Source organism: Trachemys scripta, chromosome 1 (genome assembly GCF_013100865.1).
Source record: "Trachemys scripta elegans isolate TJP31775 chromosome 1, CAS_Tse_1.0, whole genome shotgun sequence".
In the NCBI taxonomy this organism is placed as follows: Eukaryota; Metazoa; Chordata; order Testudines; family Emydidae; genus Trachemys; species Trachemys scripta.
In genome coordinates, this window is record NC_048298.1 from 144,323,393 (window position 1) to 144,344,283 (window position 20,891).

Genomic DNA, 20,891 nt, shown 5'->3' on the forward strand with positions numbered 1-20,891 from the left:
CAAATAAATCTGTTAGTCTTTAAGGTGCCACCAGACTCCTTGTTGTTTTTGTCTTTTACTATGTGTATATACAGTGCTTAATACAATAGGGTCTTGCTTTCAGTGAAGGCCTTTAGGAGCTGTCATAATATAAATATTAATAATTAATAATCCTTATAAGACAAATCAATTTCTGAATACATACCTAAGGCAAAGGACCTTCTCAGGGCGTGACAATCATATCATAATGACCAAGGAGTTCATAGCTGACCTTACAGAACCCCCAGCTACTGTCTCCCTGTCTGTCTGGTTATTAGAGGTTTTCTTTTCAGCCATAAGAACTAAATCCTTAGGACCAGATTCTCAGCTGGGGCAAACTGTCATAGCACCTTTGACTTCAGTGAAGATGTGACAATTTACACAAGTTGAGGGCCTGGCCTTAAGTTTTTGGGGTTTTTAAATAAAAGATTAGTTTCTGGCACATACAACTGCAGCCACCATGGGAGAGTAGTGGCTTAGCAAACAAACCCAGTTCCATCTCTGATGAGCACTAACTCTCTTCCTTTTTGTATGCAATGGTGTCGTAGCCATGACAGACATAGTGGAGCAGCCTGGAGACCGAAATCTCCTCCCCCTGAGAGATAGGCCCCTCAAGTTCAGTGCTGAAGGACACTGGCAGAGGGTGTAGTAGGGGAAGTTTGCCCAGCCCAGGCTATCCCTATACTGTGGATGGAGATCTTTATTCTCTCCATGGCTGCCAATCTGGGGCCTTTCGCCAGTGCTAAATATGTTTGCTCTCCCCATGACAGCCAGGATAGTCAGCCTCCATCCTTCCTCAGGCTGGGCGTTCTTTCAACCCACTGGAGGATAACATTGTGTGTGACCAGAGAGGAGTCGGCTCTGGATCCATCTTTGACATCTTCCACATGCCGCATGACAAGAGGGAGAGGAAGTCACCAAAGCAAAGGGGATTGAGAGGATTAAGTCGTTACCATTCTCCTGCCTTTCCACTGGGTGTCACCCTTATCCCAAACATTGTTCACTACTCAGCACCTCCAGCTGGGTTTGGAGATTGCTGATCTCCAGTTCACACCCCTTCTGTGATAAAGGGAAACTCTGTCACTTGTAACCTGGTGTTGGTTTTTCAATTGTTTCTTTATGTACTCTCAATTGTATTTCTTCTTCGCTCACCCTTTCTTTCCCTTCTTCCTGAGCAGTTGTCTGCTACCAGTCTGACAGGGACGAGCTCCGGCGCCGCATTATCCAATGGCTCGAGGCCGAGATCATCCCAGATGGCTGGTTCTCAAAGGGCAGCAACTACAGCGAAGTCCTGGACAAGTATTTCAAGGTAAAGAGGGCTGGAGTGGCCCTAGAGATGAGCTCTTGTTTCCTGCCCTACACTTTTATGCAGAGTTGCTGTCACTCTGCAGTGACATGCCCGGTGGCTATAGTAAGTGAAGCCCCTGCAGTGTGATTAGGGCCAGAGCATCTGGGGCGGTTCTTATGTAATATAAAGAGTGACCAAGTACCGGTGCGGGGCTGCCTGCAGCAGCACCTCCCTCCCCCACCACACAGGCTGCTGTCCTCCTCCCCCAGCCTGTCCCTCTTATCCCTCAGTTGAGGTACAGGAGCGTCTTTCAAACTATGTAATGCATTAGGGGGCGGGTGGGTCCTGAATGTTGCATGTTTGTGTCAATGTTACAAAGTGTTACAAGGGGTGGGTGGGTCTTGAAAATCACCAAAAAATGTGTTACGTAATTTATGGGCAGCCCCACAGGAGCCAGAGCAGCTGAGAGGCAGCAAGAAGCTGGTGCCTCCTCCCACCTGAGGAGGGCTCCTGGCTCCAGCTGGCAGACGTGCCCTGGAGATTCAGAGGAGGGGAGGATGACAGACCTGAGTCGGGGGGAAGAAGGGGACAGATCTCTTGGGGTAGGTGGGGCTGGGGAACTGCAGAGGGAAAACTGAGGAAAAAGGAGAAGAAGATGTAAGTGCTGAGCCTTCAGAGACGAGAAACCCAGAAGGGAGGCACAGGGAAGGATGCACAAGGAAGAGGCTGGAGATGGAGGGGAGGTTGGGGGTGGTCCTAGCCCTTTGCCCCAATTCAGATTGGGGTGGGAGGCATGTGGGGGCTTTTCCTTGGGAGCCCAATCTCAAAGGATAAAGCCCCTGATGCAGCAGAGACTCGGCTCAAATCCCCAGCCGCGAAGAGAGAGAATAACCTCTCATGCTTCCCAGCCTTTTCATTCAGCGCCTTCCATGCAGTCAGTAAATTCCCCTTTCCCCCTCTCCTTTCCTTGTGTAACTGGCAGATTACACACTCCCTGCTTGCTTCTGCCACCCTCAGCACATCTCTCCCTCCCCATCCTGATGTGGCCCAGAGCCTGTGGGGAGTTGGGGACCAGGTGGTTTAAATAAGGAGGTGTTGACAATGAGAGATTAATGGCGCCTGACAGGAATTAGCTCTGAAATTTGCCATGGCAATGGGACCCCTGGTGGGTCCCGAGAAGCCAGCCTCTTTGCCCCCTTCCCCACCCTCCCCCCAAGCTCTCGGCTTTTATAGCCATTAACACTGGTGCCTTTTATGGGAACCCTCTAGTGATTCACTGCCTCAGGCTCGCCCATGGGCACCTGCCATCGCCCCAAATGATGGGGTAACCTGCAGAGTAGAGCTACGCAATCCCTCCCCCGCACAGACACACTGTCCCCAGCTCCTTCCTCACAGGCTGTGATGTATTATCCAGAGCCAGCCATGTGCTCACTCCGCTGATGTCAGCACTCTGAGGAGCACTCCCCCTGCTATGAGCCTAATGAAAACCGTGTCTGCAGCGCACAGGCAAACCAGCTCCTACTGGCTAGATTGAGCATCTCACTGTTTCCCCTTTCCTTTGTCCGCTGATTCCAGCCTCAGGCTGGGGAATACTCCTGTGACAAAGCCATAGCCTTACTCAGCACGAAAGCAAAAGCTAACACCCCTCCCCTCCAGTTTATCCTGGGCATTTAATGGCATCCACCAGGAAATGTCCATTCCCCAGGGGCTTTACAGTATTTTGGGATGAAATTCAGTCCATGTGAGAACTGGGGACTAACAAGGCTGATATGAGTCAGGCATAATGAATGGTGGCGGAGATTGTGCAAATATCCCTCCATAGCTTGACAAATGCATCTCAACCCTGACCTGTAGGAATTCTACTGTAGCCATAGGAACCTCACCCAGTATTGGCCAATGCCCCTCACTCCTACCCTGCAGCCCCTCCTCCCCCAGGCTATTCCAGTCCTGGGCTCCCCACACAGCTTTGCCAATGCCCCTCACTGCTGCTCTGCAGTTGTTCTTCCTCCCCGCCCCCTGCTCTCCCAGTATTGGGTTCCCCAAACAGCTTGGCCAATGCACCTTAATCCTGACCTGCAGCACCACCTATTCATCCACTGTGGATACTGCAACCCATTTTTGTTCAATTCGGTAGCAGGGACTATAGGAGGAAACTAGTTTCCTCTTCTCTTTGAATAGTGGTCAGCAGTTAGGGGGCCAAGCCATTTCCCTTATGAGACTCTGTCTTGTGAGATGCATTAATGTGACTCAAGTATGGGACATGAGCCACCAAAGCCGAGACCTTCAAAGGGATTTGTGTCAAGTGCTATTAGGCCTCTTGATCGCATACAGGGACCTCAGGGCAGCAGAGGGATATGCAGTGCTGGACAAAGCAGACTTCACTGAACCTGATTCTGTGGAAACTGGCCCTCCTTGTAAACAATGTTGTGGGACATGTGGTGTTCAGAGCCCATGGAGCTAGAGACACATTAGCAGGACAGTTATGCACTGGCTGCAGAGAGGATAATAATTTTCCCTGCCCTACCACTTTTCATCCGTGGTCTCAAAGCAACCTACAGGAACTGATGAATGGAGCCTCAGGACACCAGAGGGAACTAAGACACAAGGAGTGGAAGTGTCTTGACCCAGCCACACAGCAAAATTTCTCCAGCACCTTTTATAGCATTCAATAAACAGGATTCTTTTCTCCCACCTAAGTTGAAACTGCCTAAGTTAGAAAGGGACACAGCAGCTACTGAAAAGTGCACTGCAACACTACGTACCAGTTTAGGATAGGAAGTGAAAAGGAATCCTGCATCTATGTGAAATTGCAGAAGGAATTTATGAAGGTAGAGTGTAATTACTCTCCTTGGAATTTAGCTAGGACACTGTGGCTAAACATCAAGGAGTCTGGTGGCACCTTAAAGACTAACAGATTTATTTGGGCATGAGCTTTCGTGAGTAAAAACCTCACTTCTTCAGATGCATAGAGTGAAAGTTACAGATGCAGGCATTATATACTGACACATGGAGAGCCCCCTGATACTTGTGGCTAAACACTCCGCTCTTGAGTGACATGAGACCTTCATGGCCAAATGTGGCTACTGTGAAAATATCTGTTCTTTTTCTTTAAATCTATAGCTGGAAGACAGGCATACGGGGGCTGAGGATGGTTCTAGGCAGAGGCTCTGCTGTGAAGCAGAGAGAAACAGAGCAGCTTGAGGGATAATACTCGTTTCCTTATTCTAATGAAGTCTCTTGTTCAGAGTTAGCAGAAATTGACTCTTCCTGTGATTCTTTGCCATTAGCACATGACAGTCAAGACCCTGGTTTTACACCTGTCTGAAAGTTTGCACCAACCCAGCACCTCTAAAACATAATTGGCCCATTTCATGCCAGAAAATTTATGGAAGCTAAGGGCCACCTGGAACAAAGGGAGGAAATGATGTGATCATGCTGCGGCCATAAAACAAGCAGCCAGAGGTGAAAGAATCAGTGCGAACTAGTGGCCAGTGCAGAGAAGTGGGAATCAGGACTCCTGCATTCTCATCCCAGAGCTAACACCAACTCTCTGGGTGGTATAGATAAGTCACTTCCTATCTATAAGCCTCGGTTTCCTGAAGAATGGGGGGAATGATATCTGCCCCACAAAAGAGTTGGGGTTTGAAGATGCAAAATGCTACACAGCACTAAAGTATTCGCAAATAGAGCTGGGTGAAAATTTTTGGACCTCTAGTTTATTTGATGAAAATTGCAGTTTGGGATGACCAAAACTATTCAGAAATTTGACCCAAATATTTTCAGCCATTGACAAAATAGCCAGAGGAAGAGGAAGAGATGGTGCTGCAGCTGCTGGCACTTCCCCCTTCTTTTCTTCTCTCCCTTTCCATCCCCCCCCCCCCCCCCCCCCCATAACCTTTAGCCCAGTGAGAAGGGCACTTACTTGGGATGTGGGAATCCTGGCTGTAGAGCAGACCTGAAAGGGCTTTGTCAATTCACCGGAAATTCCAAACCATTTCCGATTCAGTTCAGCCCACACCAAACTGTTTTTCCAATTTATTGGCATTGCCACTGAGCTAAAGAATCGGTCATTCACCCAGCTCCATTTTCAAGTGTGTGTGGAAAACGGAAAGGAGTGGGAACAGGACAGTGCCTCAGCCCTCTCGTGTCCATCTTCTCACCCCTACAGAGCTTTGATGGTGGGGATTCTCGCCTGGACTCCAATGAGTTCCTGAAGTTTGTGGAACAGAATGAAACTGCTATTAACATCACCACCTATGTGGACCAAGAGACCAACAAGCTACTCAGGTAACCTGGGGCAGGAAGGCAAGCGGGAGGGGCAGCAGACGTGAAGGGAGAGCTAGCTGCCAATCATTAGTCAAACAACCATTGGGAAGTGACACTCAAAATGGCAAGAGAATTCACACCAACCTCAAGTATCAGAGGGGTAGCCGTGTTAGTCTGTATCCACAAAAACAATGAAGAATCAGGTGGCACCTTAAAGACTAACAGATTTATTTGAGCATAAGCTTTCGTGGGTAAAAAACCCACTTCTTCAGATGCATGGAGTGAAAATTACAGATACAGGCATAGATATACTGGCACATGAAGAGAAGGGAGTTACCTTACAAGTGGAGAACCAGTGTTGACAAGGCCAATTCAGTAAGGGTAGATGTGGTCCACTCCCAATAATTGATGAGGAGGTGTCAATACCAAGAGAGGGAAAATTGCTTTTGTAGTGAGCCAGCCACTCCCAGTCCCTATTCAAGCCCAAATTAATGGTATTAAGTTTGCAAATGAATTGTACCTCTGCAGTTTCTCTTTGAAGTCTGTTTTTGAAGTTTTTTTGTTGTAGGATGGCTACTTTTAAATCTGTTATTGAATGTCCAGGGAGATTAAAGTTTTCTCCTACTGGCTTCAACCTCAGTATCTTGCAAATCCAGTCCTCCTTGCTTTACAAAATGCCTGAAATAAAACAAAAATCACATCAGGATTAACCTGATCTGAAATATTTTCAACTTTTCGATTCACTAAAAATTGAGAAAAAAATGTGTTTTTGGTTTGACTCAAAAGGAAACACTTTTTTGATTTTTCAGACTTGCCAGCTAAATGAAAAGTCCATTCCTGGCCCATCTCTACCTGGGGGGCGGGGGGAAGGCAGAAGTTCACAGTGATGCCTCCGTTCTGCAGTAAAACTAACAATAAAATAGCATTGATAAGGCCGAGCTGGAGATTTGTTTCTGCTACTAACTTGTTCAGAATAACTCCCCAGCAAAGCAGCAGTCGGAGCCCGTTTCTCCTTTGCTGTATGTGGTAGATTCTGTTACAACAGTCACTTTGCTGGCCTGGCCCCGAGCGCTAGCGCTTACTGCCCTGCGCTTACTTGTCCAGATCCCTGCACCAGGAAGAGCAGGGGCCGTAGCAGAGGCAGCACCCTGAGCCCCAGGCCCTTTGTATCTGTTTCCTTTCAGAGGACTCTGTGTGGACGCCCTCATTGAGCTGTCTGATGAGAATGCCGACTGGAAACTCAGCTTCAATGAGTTCCTCAAGTGCCTCAACCCGTCCTTCAACCCACCAGAGAAAAGTATGATCTTCTCCCCTGCACCGGGGACAGACGGGGGCTCCAGAAAGGGGGGAGAAAATAGAAGGGCTTAGAGCCAGACACAGGAGGCAGGCACCCTAAAGCTCATCCAATACACCTCACTCCTGCCCTGCTATTCCAGTGCTGGGCTCCCCACACAGCTCTGCCAATGCACCTCAGTCCTGCCCTGCAGCCTCTCCTTATATTAGGGTGTATGAGACATGGGTTTCAGAAAGGCAGGTCAATGGGGAATGTATGTTTGGGTGATCAAGTAAGGGGTTCAGCAGTGGGGAGATGAGTCATGTGAGGAGGGTGCGTGTCTGAACGATTGAAGCAGCCGGGCACTGGGCAGGTCTCAGTCCAGAGAAAAGCCTTGCCTTGCTCTGGCTTTCGATTACCAGATACCCTCCCTGACCATCTTCCTGTAGCTCATCAGCCTTCTGAACCCAATTTAGATTTGCAACTTACGTGGAAACGGCTCAGCATTCTAAGGGTTAAACATCATTTAGCAGCTGATCTAATTGTCTCACTGGGGAATGTGCTCCCCAGTAGGCCAGGAGGTTCTGGGTTCATGTCCTACACAAAGGCTTAGTCTCAGTGGTGATGATACAGTGCAGGCCATGGTGATACTGCTGGTGGAACAGTAAACTGAACTCCCTCGTGCCCCTTCCAGTGGAAAGTCAGACATCCCACAAGCACACCCTGAAAATGCTGTCCATGGTGCTCTGTGACAGAAGATGGGGCTTCAAGTCCCAGGGTGGGTGGGAGTGACGAATAGAGGCTGTGGCGGATCCTGCTGTATTAACTCACAAGTGCTTTGGGGAGACTTGAGGAAACAAAGAACTCCCAGAATCCAATTGCCTGTATCTGCCCTGTACATCAAAGCCAATTCCCCTTGTTCTTGCTTCTTCTAGAGTGTGCCCTTGAAGATGAAACATATGAGGATGGAGCTGAGACCCAAGTGGAGTGCAACCGCTGTGTCTGTGCCTGTGGGAACTGGGTGTGCACTGCCATGACCTGTGAGGGTAGGTACAACCTGCAAAGGGCTGGGGCAAGTAGGAAGTTACAGAGGAAGTTTTGTCTTCTGGTTTTTGCAAGGCACTGGGTTTCTGGGCCTGTGACTTCTATTCCCAGCTCTTCCTCGCAATCACTGTAAGACCTTGAGCAAGTCACTTCGCTCTATGTGCCTCAGTGTCCCCAGCTTCTGTAAAATAGGGATTATGATCCTGTCCTACTCCAGAGAGAGGTTAGGAGACTTAATTCATGATTGTTAGAGAAGTGCCTTGAGAGCCTTCAAATAAAAGCTCTTAAAGAAGGAAAAATAATTATTATTTGTATGAAGAGAAGTATTCTTTATAATGAAACTTGACCAATCATCCATCTCTTGTCCCTTGGGGGTGTCTCCTCACATCAGTTTCAAGCTCTGACAGCAGTGCTACAGATGGGGAAGCCCTAGTGGGTTTCTTAATTGGGCGCCTTACATCAGGAGGATCAACTCATCTCACACAGTTCATTGCGTATTTGGAAGCCAATTGGTCCCCCTGTGTAAGACTTTGGGAAATGCTTTATTCTCTTGATAAACAGCTGGCCCACCCTCACAGCGCTGCTCTGCATTCTTCTGGCCTCCCTGCTTCTTATGAAGGGCCATTGCATGGAAACAGCACCTCTGTTTCTTAACACATTACCTCTTAAGAGTGTCGGTAGCATGGTAGCTCCCACTGAGAGAGACGCCAGCACCGTGAACAGATGTGGAGATAGTAAAACAGTGACAAGTGTTAACAGAATTACTTCAAAAATTCATTTGGTGATACACAGTAGAGGCCTCTGAATTGATTCACCCCAGTGAACAGTTTCCTTTTGCCCCTAGTAACAGGAATTCCTGATTCAGAGAACATGCTGTTTTAATCCTGATGCTGTTGCCTAGGGAGTTGTGGATCCCATTATGCTATTAGGCAGGCCCACGGGGTTGGGTGGCTGGGAGAGAGACTGTACCTGCTGCCTGCCCAGTGCTAGCATCAGAGGTGGCTGCAAGACACCCTGCATGGCCATCTAGCATGGGTCGTTGAAGTGGAGGGAGAAAACAAGTAGCATGCAATGGGCTAACAATTCTCGCCCTTTCTGCCTGTGTCATAGCTATGGCGGGACCAAAGGCTGCTGTCAGAGGAGTAAGCAGACCAAAGTGGCATGAGAGTCAGGCAGATCTGAATATCAATAAATGAGCAAAAGGCATCTCCATTAAGTGGAATTAAATATCCTTGGGCTTCAGTATGTTCCCTGAGAGAGGTCCTAAATAAGCAGATGTGCCAATTAAATGGAGTGCGTCGTGCGTATTTCTATCTGCCCAAGATTTGTTTAGCCAGTGAAGGTGTCACAAGTAACCACTGGCTTTCTTTTTCAATAATAAGCAGAGAGGGCAGAACCTAGTTCATTTCTGATGTATTTATCTTTTACTCTTGGGGGAGTTGCATGGATGCACGCCTCATGTACCCCAGGCTGAGACAGACTCCTCCCGCTTTCCTGACAGCAAAGAAGGAGGGGCCAGAACTCACCAGCTCTCATTTCTCCAGGCAAAGCAAGCCCCAGTGAGCCTGAGATCTGTTGTGGCATGACACAGGCTGAACCCACCCTGGCTCTCTCCTGGCCTCCCACCTCCGTATCTGAGAGCTGTCCTAACACCTGAGATGGCTCTAAACTTCACTTGTGTTTGCAGGGAAGAACCAGAAGGTGCCTGTAGGGGGGCAGCAACCTGAGGAGGAGCTGACTGAGGAGGAGCTGGCCAGATACGTTCAAGAACTGCAAAAGCATCAGGTTAGGATGGAATCTCTTTGTCCAGAATCTGTGTGGAAATTTCTCCTTGCTTGAGACCTCCTTCCTCTGCATCTCAGATATTTCCTGGCAAAGAAGGGGAGTGCACTGGCTTGTGGGAGGGGGAACTCCCTGTCTCCCTTTGGGATGATCTCTCCACAGCAGGGGTGAGGCACATTCGATGGAGGTAGTTTGAGGGGTGAGGGTGGAATGCCGGGCCTGCCGCTGCCTGTGTTGTACTGTCCTATAGAGAAACAGAAGCCTTCAGTCTGCTGGCACCTCTCACCAGCACTAATGTGGAACCGCAGGGCCTCAATCTAATGCTCTCTCTCTGCAGGAGACGGCTGAGAAGACCAAGCGAATGAGCACCAAAGAGATGTAAGGGACCTCCTCACTGGAGGAGCCCAGGGAACAGGCCAGATCCGCTGCCCTGTCCTTCAGCGCTGAGCTCAATATGCACAAGTGTTTGCTACAGTCGCCCAGTCACAGATATTTACGTTGTTTAGCAATGAGGCTTTTGTTTTGTTATTAAAAAAGGAAGCAGAGGAGGGGAGCACAGTCCACCTGGTTGGGGGAGTCACTGCTGGAGACTAGTGAGAACAGGAGGGAATTACAGCAGCCTCCAGGATACCCCTCACAGAGGACATCTTCTCTGCAGTCCAGGGCAAGGGTCCATTAAGGCAATGAGCAGGGAATTCTGTGCCAAAAGGAAAATCTGGGGAAGGGGGAGGTAAGTGCTGGGGGGGGGGGCTAGGGGGGGAGGTTAACCTCCTGGGAATCTTCCAATTTCTAGGGTTTAGCATGCACCCGCCTTGGCAGCAGGAACATTCTGTAAGGGAACGTTCTGTGGCTGAGCATACATCCTGTGGGGCACAATCAGCCAGGGATGTGGCCTCGGGTCACCATCTTCTTGTCTTCCCTGTGCCTTTCTGCCTTCCCCCAACCTCCTTCTGTCCTTTCCCCATCCTCCCTGTCCACCTGGCACTGTCCTTCCCCCTCCAGCTTCCATGGGCCTCACCTCAGGCATCTCCCCTTGGGTTAATTGACTTTACTTGACTCCTGGAGTTCCTAGTGAGCTGCCCAGCCTGCTCCTCCCTGCCTGCAGCCAGCCAATCCCTAGCAACTTTTACAATGCCTGGCGGGCTCCAAAGTCACACTATTCCCTTTGACATCTTCCTAGCCCCCTATCTCTCCAGTCCCCTCACAAAGGTGCTACATTACAATATTTTCTCTTATCACACTCGCATCCTTTTTTGTTTTACAACTTTATTTTCTAGGGTAGCCACTGAGCTTTTGTATTTTTAGGCAGTAGCTTTAGATATTTTGCTATTGAAAGTGCTGCAATTCCTGTGCACGGTTTGCATTTGCCTGGATCCAGCACATGCAATCAGCACAACAGCTTCTGAGCCCAAAGCTTCAGGGCACTTCTCAGCTTAGTGCTGCAGTGTCCCTCACAGAGGAGAGAGACAGGATTCAGTATAGTAAATATAAAGGGGATTCTTTATTGGGGCTACTGGACACAGACAGACCCTGTGGTTCTTTCTCTGGCTCTCTAGTTTGCAGACTATCCCATCCTGTGCTGCCAGGTTTTACTGCACGAGGTCTCCCTAAATCACTTGAATGCCTGGAAGGAAGTGCAGGCTACACTAAACAAGGGACAGAGGGACTGGCCAATATTTAGTTTGCTATCTAGCTAGCCCTTTTAATACAGTATATCTGTCAGCTGCAGCCTGCGATGTGAGTGATCATCTCTCTCCCTCTGTCCAATTTGAGGGTAAATCAGCCAGATTGTCTTTGGCCTGTATTCTGAGGTTCCACCTGAATTGGGTTAAGATCAGGGACCTGCGCCCGTCCCCATGTGGCAGCCTGCCACGCCTGTGTGTTCAGATCAGTCCATATCTGACCGTTGTAGCTTCTCTTTCAGGATCATTTTCTTTTGGCCACTTTTTTGTTCTCTGAGCACTGGGCCTAGTTACAACTGTGATACTCTTTGAGGGAATGGTCTTTTGTCAGCTACCCCATCCCCTCAAGCCCAATGGGTTCTCCTGTTATATTCAACTTTACTTCATATACACACACATACATTCCCATTTCCCTGTTCCAGTCATGCCTTGATGCACATTCCCAGTCGTTCTGCTTAGGCTGAGGCAAGATGATTCTGGCTTCAGTCTTCTCCCTTTGAATAAGCTGAACGATCACCTCATGTCCTGCACTCCCTAGTGATTACTCAAGCAAACCTCCCATTGGCCTCAGTTAGAGTTAGTTCTGCTTGAGGCAAGGTTAGCAAGGCTGCGCTGTAGCCTTCCCTTTATTCAAAGAGCTTTCCAGGCAGAGAAGGGGAAGAGCGAGTTAGTGTAGGGAAAAAAGAAAGCTTGGACTCTGGTACAGTTATCAGCTAGTCTCTTGTACTGTTGTCTTGGTCTTGATGTTGCCACTGTCTCTTCATACTGTGGATTTCAGAGAGACAGGGCCAGACTCTGATCTCAGTTACACCTATGTAACTCTAAGGTATCTCCATTGACTTCAGTGCAGTTACTCCAGATTTACACCAGTGGGAGATCAGAATCTGCCCACAGTGCTTCGAGGCTTTGGAGTAATACGCCAGTGAGCTGATTCTGTGCTCATGTTGGTGTAAATCAGGAGCAATGTCAATGGCATTACACCAGGTTTACACTGGAGTAGGTGAGAGGTGAATTAGTCCCTAGAACTCAGGGGGACCCAGTTTGAGGAGGAAAACAATGCTACTTGGGGAATTCAGAGTGAAATGATTTTTGTTCCCTCTCCCTCATTAGTGTTATCAGAGGAATTGGTTGGTGAGATGGGAGTGCCCGATGGACATGCCCCCTATTCTTCCCACCTACTCTACAAATGGATGTATGGAGCACATTGGGTCTGGAGTCACTTGCACACTGTATTAATTCTTTGCCTTAGTCTGAAATAGTGAAAGTAGCTCATACTTCCCACCTCCTTTCCTGCCACCTTCCCCAGCTGAGACCACTTGCCCCATTAAAGTGCCTTAGGGAAAATGCAACAATATGCCTTAAAAAGCAAACATTTTCATCAGTGGGAAGAACAGCTTATTTTCCAACCAGTAAGATCCCAAAGTAGGAAGGGTCAGCTGAGGAGCCAAGTATGTGCAGTGGGGGGGACGTCAAACTGGATAAAGGCATTATGCAGTTTTCAGAGTTTTATGCAACATGGCCTATGATAATCCTCCAATGTACTGTAGGTGTGTAGGCTGTGGAGACTACAGGTCCCAGCATGCAATGCAGTTAGGCTGCTCAGGTCAACGTGGAACATTGCATGCTGTGATCTATAGTCTCAACAGCATGACCCTAATGAAACAGTAGCCATAATCTGCTCCGGTTTATGCAAAATATGTGGTGCCCCTTGACAAGCCACAAGAGTGACCCTTGGTGAGGCAAAGTCTGGGTATGTAAGATTTCACTGCCACACAGATCAAAGCAGGACAACTGAGGCATAGTTAATTGCCCTCTGTAGAGACAGGGCTGCCTCCTACAGAACCTTTTCATTTCCTTTCTTTTCCCCTAAGAAGAAAAATATCATTTAAGATGTAACGTGTTGAAAACATCGCTAGTTTCAAGGGCTATTGTACCCAAATGATGCATGAACATCTCTCAAGTCAAAGGCTGTGGCCCCAGTATGTTATATAAGAAACAGCCCTACCCAGGCTGAGTGGTAGAAGACCATATTACACAACAGGCTTTTCTATCTCTAACTCCTAGGGTGTGATCTGGCCAGTGAGTCAGGAAAATGCTGAGCTCCAAAAAAAGTTCTCTGGGATAGTCGCTGTAGAGTCTGCAAGGGGCAGGAAAGGCATTTTTTACAAAAGCCAACACAAATTAACCTCTTCTCTCTCTATTTCCCTTGTGTATGTGTGTGAAATGTATCAGTATTCTGTAGGTTTCATTAGTGCACTTATTTTACTTGGGTTTGTATTTTTTGTGGGGAGGGAGTTGGATATAACTGCCAAATAAACAAAACAAAATCATAATGTTTCCTTTGTTCCTTATTTTTTTTATAAGACCGAAGTAGAATCAGCTTTAGGATTTCTGAGCTCCCTCTACAGTCCTCACAATCGCTCTAACTTTCTCAGCAATAAAAATAAGAGTGTTCATTATTTGTGCTTACAGACCGTAACTGCTTTCCTACAAGGCTCAAAGCACTTTACAAGGTGGGTCACTATCATTATCCTCATGTTATAAATGGGGAAGCTGAGGCATAGAAAGAGGAAGGGATTTGCCCATAGTCATGCAGAGTCAGGGAGAGAGAAGGGAACAGAACCTACCCTGTTTCCCCGAAAATAAGACAGTGTCTTATATTAATTTTTGCTCCCAAAGATGCGCTAGGTCTTATTTTCAGGGGATGTCTTATTTTTCAATGAAGAAGAATACGGTACACATTTTTTTGCCTTATTATCGGGGAGGTCTTATTATCGGGGGGATGCCTTATATTACAACGAGAGGCAAAACTGTAAGTAGGCCTTATTTTCGGAGGATGTCTTATTTTCGGGGAAACAGGGTAGAAGTCCTGTGTCCCAGTCACATGCTCTAGTCATTAGTCGCTGCTGCTGTTGCTGCCTCCCATCCTGCTCCATGCCCCCTTCCCAATCTGCTCGTTCAGTTACTCATGCAATGTAGTCAAAAAAGGAGGCCAGCAAATTTCTCACCAGGATGTGTCTGTACAGTACCAACTATGATGGGGCCCAGCCAGGATGTGACCACAAGATACATATTTAGTAATAATCCAAGGGCCTCCCTTCTCCGTGCGCTGTGGGTGGATGGGTCGGGCAGAACGAACTCCTGGCCAAACGGTGCATGATTTTTAATCCTGGCGCTGACATCGATTCACTGTTGTGTTTGGAGGACAGTACAAAAGACTCCATGCCACTACTGAGCGTTCAGTAGCTCTTTGTGGGTACCACACGTAGCACAGCTACGTGACCTTGAGCAAGTCACTGCATCGTTCTGTGCGGGGGGTGAGAAAAGTACCCTACATGCGGGTTGGCGGGATCAGTGAATGCATATTATTCTCTCCCCCCTTCTCCACTTCGTAGTAGTTCTTCCGGACCTGATCTGGATCTTTACAATCAGGCATAGCTAGCAGAGTGCACATACCAGGCCCAACCACCCCATATAACACTTGTAGCTGTCCCGCACAGCAGGGTCCCCACTAGTCACAGGCTTCATAGCTCCTAAAGCAGGCTCTGACCTGTAGGGGTTTGCATCCATTCTTTGTCTTGTGCACTGAGGTACTGTTGTGAAACTACAGGCATCGTTGGTGCCTGCTGCTTGCGACGGCAGGTTTGGAGTCGGCGCCTCGTCCTTTTAGTGTTGTCAGCTGCAGGGAGTATTGGAAAGAATCCACAGCAGGAACACAGGACGGAAAATCATGTGGCAAAGCCACTTTCCAGCCCGTCATCCCAAAGCTATTGCTCCAAAACTCATCCAAGCTGGGGCAGTTTGTGTACTTTGCAGGAAAACTCTCAATGTGCAAGAACTCTGTATTTCCTCCAGCTGCCAAGGCCACGCCTCCTTCCAGACCAGCGGTGCCCGTTTTTGTCTATACTGCCCTTTTATGCCACAGCCAGTGCCTGTTCGCTGCGTTTCTATCACCAGGGCCCGTGTCCTGTCATAAAATGAGGTGAATCCATCCCTTGACTGATTATGCCACTGTGCTTCACCTTCACTTTTCCCTGTTGATGTCACTTACCATTATCCTGCCAGCTCTCTCAGTGTGTTTAAGTCCCTCTGGAATGTCACATGATCCGCTATAGTTTTTACCTGGTGAAGCTACATTGTGCGAGTAACAAACATCACCAGCTCAATGGCCAGCCCCCCCCTCCAAATGATTAAAAAATGTACTATAGATAACACATATTCAACCCCCTTCCACTCCATGGAGCAACTCAATTCATGCCTTTCTTTACTGTCACCTAACCAACTGGTCATTTACATAAGTTGTTCCTTACCCAGCAGTTATGCAGGTCCCTTAATATCCACTTATGAGGGACCTTATCAAAAGCTTCATGAAAACTCAGGTAAATTATGTCTAGTTGGTCACTTTTATCTATATTATTAACATTTTACAAATGCAAAAATACCCATGGGCTCAAGGGGCGCAATAATCACAGATACCAGGCTGGTTTGATTCTATCAAACTATACTTACCAAAGTGTTTAACTACTCTTTACAGCTGTTCTCCTCATATGGAGGGGAGGCTTGAGATATGTAATTCCTGGGATCCTGCTTGGATCATTTTTAATAATAATTCCATTTAATCACCTTTCAGCTCCCCCCCCCCAGTTTGATAGACTATTAAGGATACACAGTTAAGCACTCAAAAGTTAAAAAATACCAACGTTAAGGCTGAACAAACAACCTTAACTCGGCCAGCTTCTGTGCACGCTATTACAAAATAGCCTTTAATTATATGCTCACATTCTAGTGCTTAGATAATATAACATTTTTTTCTACAATCTTAAATACATACATGTAGCAGCTTCAGCTACTGTGTATTATCCTGTACATACAACAGCTCGTAAGAACAGATGCTCAGCGTGCCTGTCTCATTTGCGGTTTACTTTGCAAGCTAGAAAAAGCTGAATGATATAATATGGGCTCACATGACAAATAACAGGTAATCATCTAAAGACTGTACAATTTGAGCAAAGGGGCAGAGTTAAGGTTGTATATACAATCTTAACTTTGGCATTTCCTGACATTTGAATGCTTAATTGTGCAACATTAATATTCTCTTAACATAATTTCTTCTTCGAGGGCTTGTTCATGTCCATTCCAATCAGGTGTGTGCGCGCCACATGCACGCCAGCTGGAAGATTTTTCCCTTAGCAGTGTCCGTAGTGTCGGCCAGGGCACGCCCTGGAGTCGCGCCTTCATGGCACCCAATATAGGGCCCTGCCAACCTGCCACCCCCTCAGTTCCTTCTTACCGCCAGTGACGGCTAGCTGGAACAACTGTCGCTCTTGCATTCCAAGCACTTTTGGCAGTGTCCACATCGGTCTTTCATAGTTTTAAATAGTTTGTTAGTTATTAGTCATAGTTAGTTGTAGTTTTTGTGATTTCTTGGGGGTTCTCCCCCAACAACGTTTTCCCCGGTTCTGGGGTAGTTATGCCTCGGTCCCCAGGGTTCAAACTCTGTGAGGACTGTGGCAAGTTTATGCCAAAGAGTGACCCACACTATTCTTGTCTATGGTGCCTCGAAGAGGAGAGCCACCAGAAGGACAAGTGCAGGATCTGCAAGGGATTTTGCCCTAGAACCCTTAAAGACTCAAATCCTGGTAATAGAAGAGACACTCCGATTGCAATCTGACCTGGGGTCAGCAGAACACACGCTGAGCACTTCCTCCTCGGTCGGCAGTGCTCCGGGGCCAACGGTGCACGAGCCGGTGCCGAGGAAGGACCCTAAGGACTCATGGCTCCGCCCATAAGAAACCCTCTTCTGTCAGTCCCCAGTGCCAGAGAAGAAGAAAAGGCCGGATAGGGGTCGCTCTCCCCCTCTAAAGACTGAGGGGCCTGCGGCATCGAAGCACATCTCGAGCCAGGCCACCTCATCTCTCCCGCCCTGTCTGGGGTACAGTTGAGTCCGAACCCTCAATGGTCCCCGGACCGCCAAGGTGATCACCTCCAGCTCCCCTCAACGCCAGAGGCATTCGAGGTGGACCTTATACGCCTCATGGCGCCGTCCTCCCCGCAGAGAGACAAGTCACCGGTGACCGCGCGACCCCACTTTCAATCAAGGGGCAAACTAGTGATCACGGCGCGCCAATCCCCATCTCCGGCACCCCTCTCCCTGGCCCGGCCCACCCATGCGGGGGATCTGCACTGGTCCCTGACCTCTCAGCACCGCTCTCCGGCGGCACAGAGTACCACTCCTCCATGGTCCTACTCAGAGACCTTGGAGGCGGTGGCGAGTCCTATCTCTCAGATAGGACCAGGAGCAGGAGGTCAAGATCCCGCTGTGATCACCAGCCCTACCTGGCACCGTGGCCTCCGCAGTGGCAACTTTCAAGGCAGTGGCTCTTTTGGACACCTTGTGCATATCATCAGAGCCAGGAACAGATCCAGGGCCCAAGGTCGAGGTCGGCATTGGTGTCCTTCGTCCCCCTTCGTCCCCCCACAGGCACTGCCAGCACCATCGGCAGCGGCACTGCCTACAGAGGTGCTGCCAACACTGCTGTTGTCCCCTGCAGCTCTGGCACCGACCCTCCCATCAGTGGCACCGCTCACAGCTGCAGCCTCGGTGCCATCAGCATTGACGATATCAGCACCACCGAAATCAACAACTTTACCATCGCCTGCCTCGGCACCGATATTTCTGCCCCCAGCAGCCCCAGCACTGCACACTTCAGACCTAGGGGCTCAGCAATACCGCGTGCCGTGAGACCCACAGGGCACTGAAGGGAGTGAGCAGGGCCCGCTGCCAGGCCTCTCCTCCTCATCCTCCCCAGATGAAGCTGTGGCGAGGACGTCGACGGCCCAAGCTCTGGAAGATAACAGGGTCCTCTGTTACGTCGTGTTGCCCAGAACCTGGGCATAGAGGCGGAAGAGGTGCTGGAGGAATCCCACCCAGCTATCAACATCCTCGCACCCTCCGGTCCCTCTCATATCACCTTGCCCTTAATAAGGATGATTACAGAGACAACGAAAACCCTATTGCAGACCTCTACATCTCTGGCCCCTACAGCCAAGAGGAATGAGAGGGATATGAACATTTATAAACCCACCCACCCCCCGACTTCCTAGTGGTTGATGCAACCAATCAGCGAGAGTGCCAGGGCTACCAGGACCCCTCCCCTAAGAATAGGGAGGAAAAAACTTGACCTTTTTGGCAGGAAAGTCTATTCCACTGGGGGACTACAGCTCCGCATTGCAAACCAACAGGCCATCGTGAGCAGATACACACACAACACCTGCACTGCAATGCCCAAGTTTGCGGAGCTACTGCCACAGGACTCTTGTGCAGAGTTCTCAACATTGGTGGAGGAGGGAAAGATGGTCTCCCAAGCATCCCGGACGCAGCAGATGCAGCCTCATGTACAATGGCCACGGGAGTTGTAATGAGTAGGGCTCCTGGTTGCAGGTCTCTGGTCTGCCCGATGAGGTCCAGAAAACAATCCAGGACCTCTGCTTTGAGGTTTCGGCCCTCTTTTCTGATAAGACAGATAAGAGAGTCCATAGTCTGAAAGGTTTCAGAGTAGCAGCCGTGTTAGTCTGTATCCGCAAAAAGAACAGGCGTACTTGTGGCACCTTAGAAACTAACAAATTTATTAGAGCATAAGCTTTCGTGGACTACAGCCCACTTCTTAGTGGAATGCTAAGGTGTACTAAATGAAGGAAGTGGGTTACTCCTAGGACATATCTCCGTGCCAGAGCAAAACCAAGGAGCGGCAGCGGAACTATAAAATACATGGGATAACAAGGCCTTTGGCAGTATGCGCACTACATGTGCGTGCTATGAGGGGTTGGATTTTTGTTTAAAGATTTCTTTAAGCCCACAGGATGGGAGAACCTCCAACAAGTTTTAGGTGGCCTCTTGGTTCTCAAGATGAGCCTTATGAAGTTCTGAAGTCTCTTTATGGAGAAAAAAATTCCAGTTGTGCACCTCTTAATGACTGGGCTACATTCTGATCAGTCTCTGAGGAAAAGGGCTAGGGAATAATGTTTTAAATTTAAAGTTTAGGGTTCTAGCAGCCCTCTGTTGGTTTAAGTAAGCATGACAGGGCTGACATTACCTGACATAATTCTAAAAAGAGAAATTTAATAACTTTTGATAGGCAGGGTTACTGTTCAGAATTATAGTAAAGGTACTGAATCACTGTTACAGGAGTCCAGTGAAGTAATTTTTCTTTTTTGCTGCAAATTGGCAAAACATTATAAAGAAACTAATTAGGATCCATTAGAAGACAGCAGGTAAATAAAGAACCAACTCTGTTTTTGTTTTTGTAGTGGAAAGAGACCGTCTGCTTCTGCTGTCCCCGGCAGGGTAGGTGGAGTCCTTCCACAGCACTTCCTTGGTCATGTGGCAGTTCTTCATTCCCTACTTCTGCTATTCCAGCTCTCTCAGAATTTTTGGTAGGCTTAACTTTTTTAGTGGGCTTCCCCAACAGAAATAGAAAAATGGAAATTGTTGGAGTTGCATTACTTCACTTTACATCTGCTGGGGATCCTGCTTGATATTCAGACTTTCCCACTGACTTTAGGAAAATATATCTTTATCTTTTTCACACTTAGTGGAATTGGGAGCATGCCTCTCTTCTACTTTTTTTTTTTTAATTTAACCCTTTCCCTTTATTCGGTTTGCTTTCGTTTCCTTCATATTCTATATGATGCTTCATGTGAACACTTCCTCACTCCCCTTTTCTTTCTTCAGTGAAGTAGGAATTGGTGGTCTTATTTCACTTTCAGAACATAGACAGTAGGAACTTCCTCAGACTTTTCCATTCCAGCTATCATTATAAACTTTTTGGAAGCTTCTGATCAGCTTTCTTACAAGTCATCCAGTATCTCATTAGATTGAGCAGTAGTGATCAATAGGATATATTTAAGTGCACATGAAGTGTGAGGGCAGTGGTGGAGATGGTGGAATTCTCTTGGAAGTTCCAGACATACAGAAGTTTAGTTTTGAACTATAAAACTAAAACTGAGAGAAGCTTCACTTGCTGAGAAAAATTGAGGGAGTTTATACTTCTCTTGAGGGCAAATCCTGTTCCTATTTTGTTCCCACAGAATATTCTTACAGGTTTTATTTTGTGAGGGGACAGGACATGGAGAGCATATATAGAAATGCACATTAGAATCCAGCTCTGCATGCTATTGTGCAGCAGAAACTTGGGCTGAGGTTGATTGCTGCTCTACAGAATAACTGATCATTCTTCTGCACATAGTTAAGATACAAGTGGCATAGTCCTTAGCCCCAAAACTGGAGTTGGTGGCCTTGTTTGCTGTGCTGATGCAATGTCCTGTTTTCCTCCTCTTCCAATCCTTGGCAGAACTCCCTAGTGCTCAGGCTGGGTTTGGGGCCTTACATTTGTAAATTCATACCTCTCTTTAGGCTGTTTCCTGCATATACAAATGCAGTTTTGGTTTTTTGAATATGTTTAGAAGGCCTTCTTTGGAACCATGAAGACTAAACCCTAATATCTTTTAGATGAAAACTTAAATTCTTCAGAAACTTACA

The 20,891-nt window shown here is 47.9% G+C and overlaps 2 protein-coding genes across 2 annotated transcripts in view; both read left to right on the forward strand.

Moving 5' to 3' along the window:
• FSTL1 (follistatin like 1) overlaps positions 1-13,686 on the forward strand; it is a 74,452-nt gene extending 60,766 nt beyond the window's left edge. Inside the window, exons 6-11 of the mRNA XM_034788549.1 lie at positions 1,197-1,327; positions 5,475-5,593; positions 6,757-6,869; positions 7,781-7,891; positions 9,577-9,674; positions 10,009-13,686. Of these exons, the coding sequence (XP_034644440.1) occupies positions 1,197-1,327; positions 5,475-5,593; positions 6,757-6,869; positions 7,781-7,891; positions 9,577-9,674; positions 10,009-10,053 (617 nt within the window). The 3' untranslated portion in view covers positions 10,054-13,686. The remainder of the gene's footprint in view (positions 1-1,196; positions 1,328-5,474; positions 5,594-6,756; positions 6,870-7,780; positions 7,892-9,576; positions 9,675-10,008) is intronic.
• Positions 12,869-20,891, forward strand: part of LRRC58 (leucine rich repeat containing 58) — a 36,689-nt gene continuing 28,666 nt past the window's right edge. The window contains exons 1-2 of the mRNA XM_034766959.1: positions 12,869-12,896; positions 17,835-18,091. Coding sequence (XP_034622850.1) covers positions 12,869-12,896; positions 17,835-18,091 — 285 coding nt within the window. The remainder of the gene's footprint in view (positions 12,897-17,834; positions 18,092-20,891) is intronic.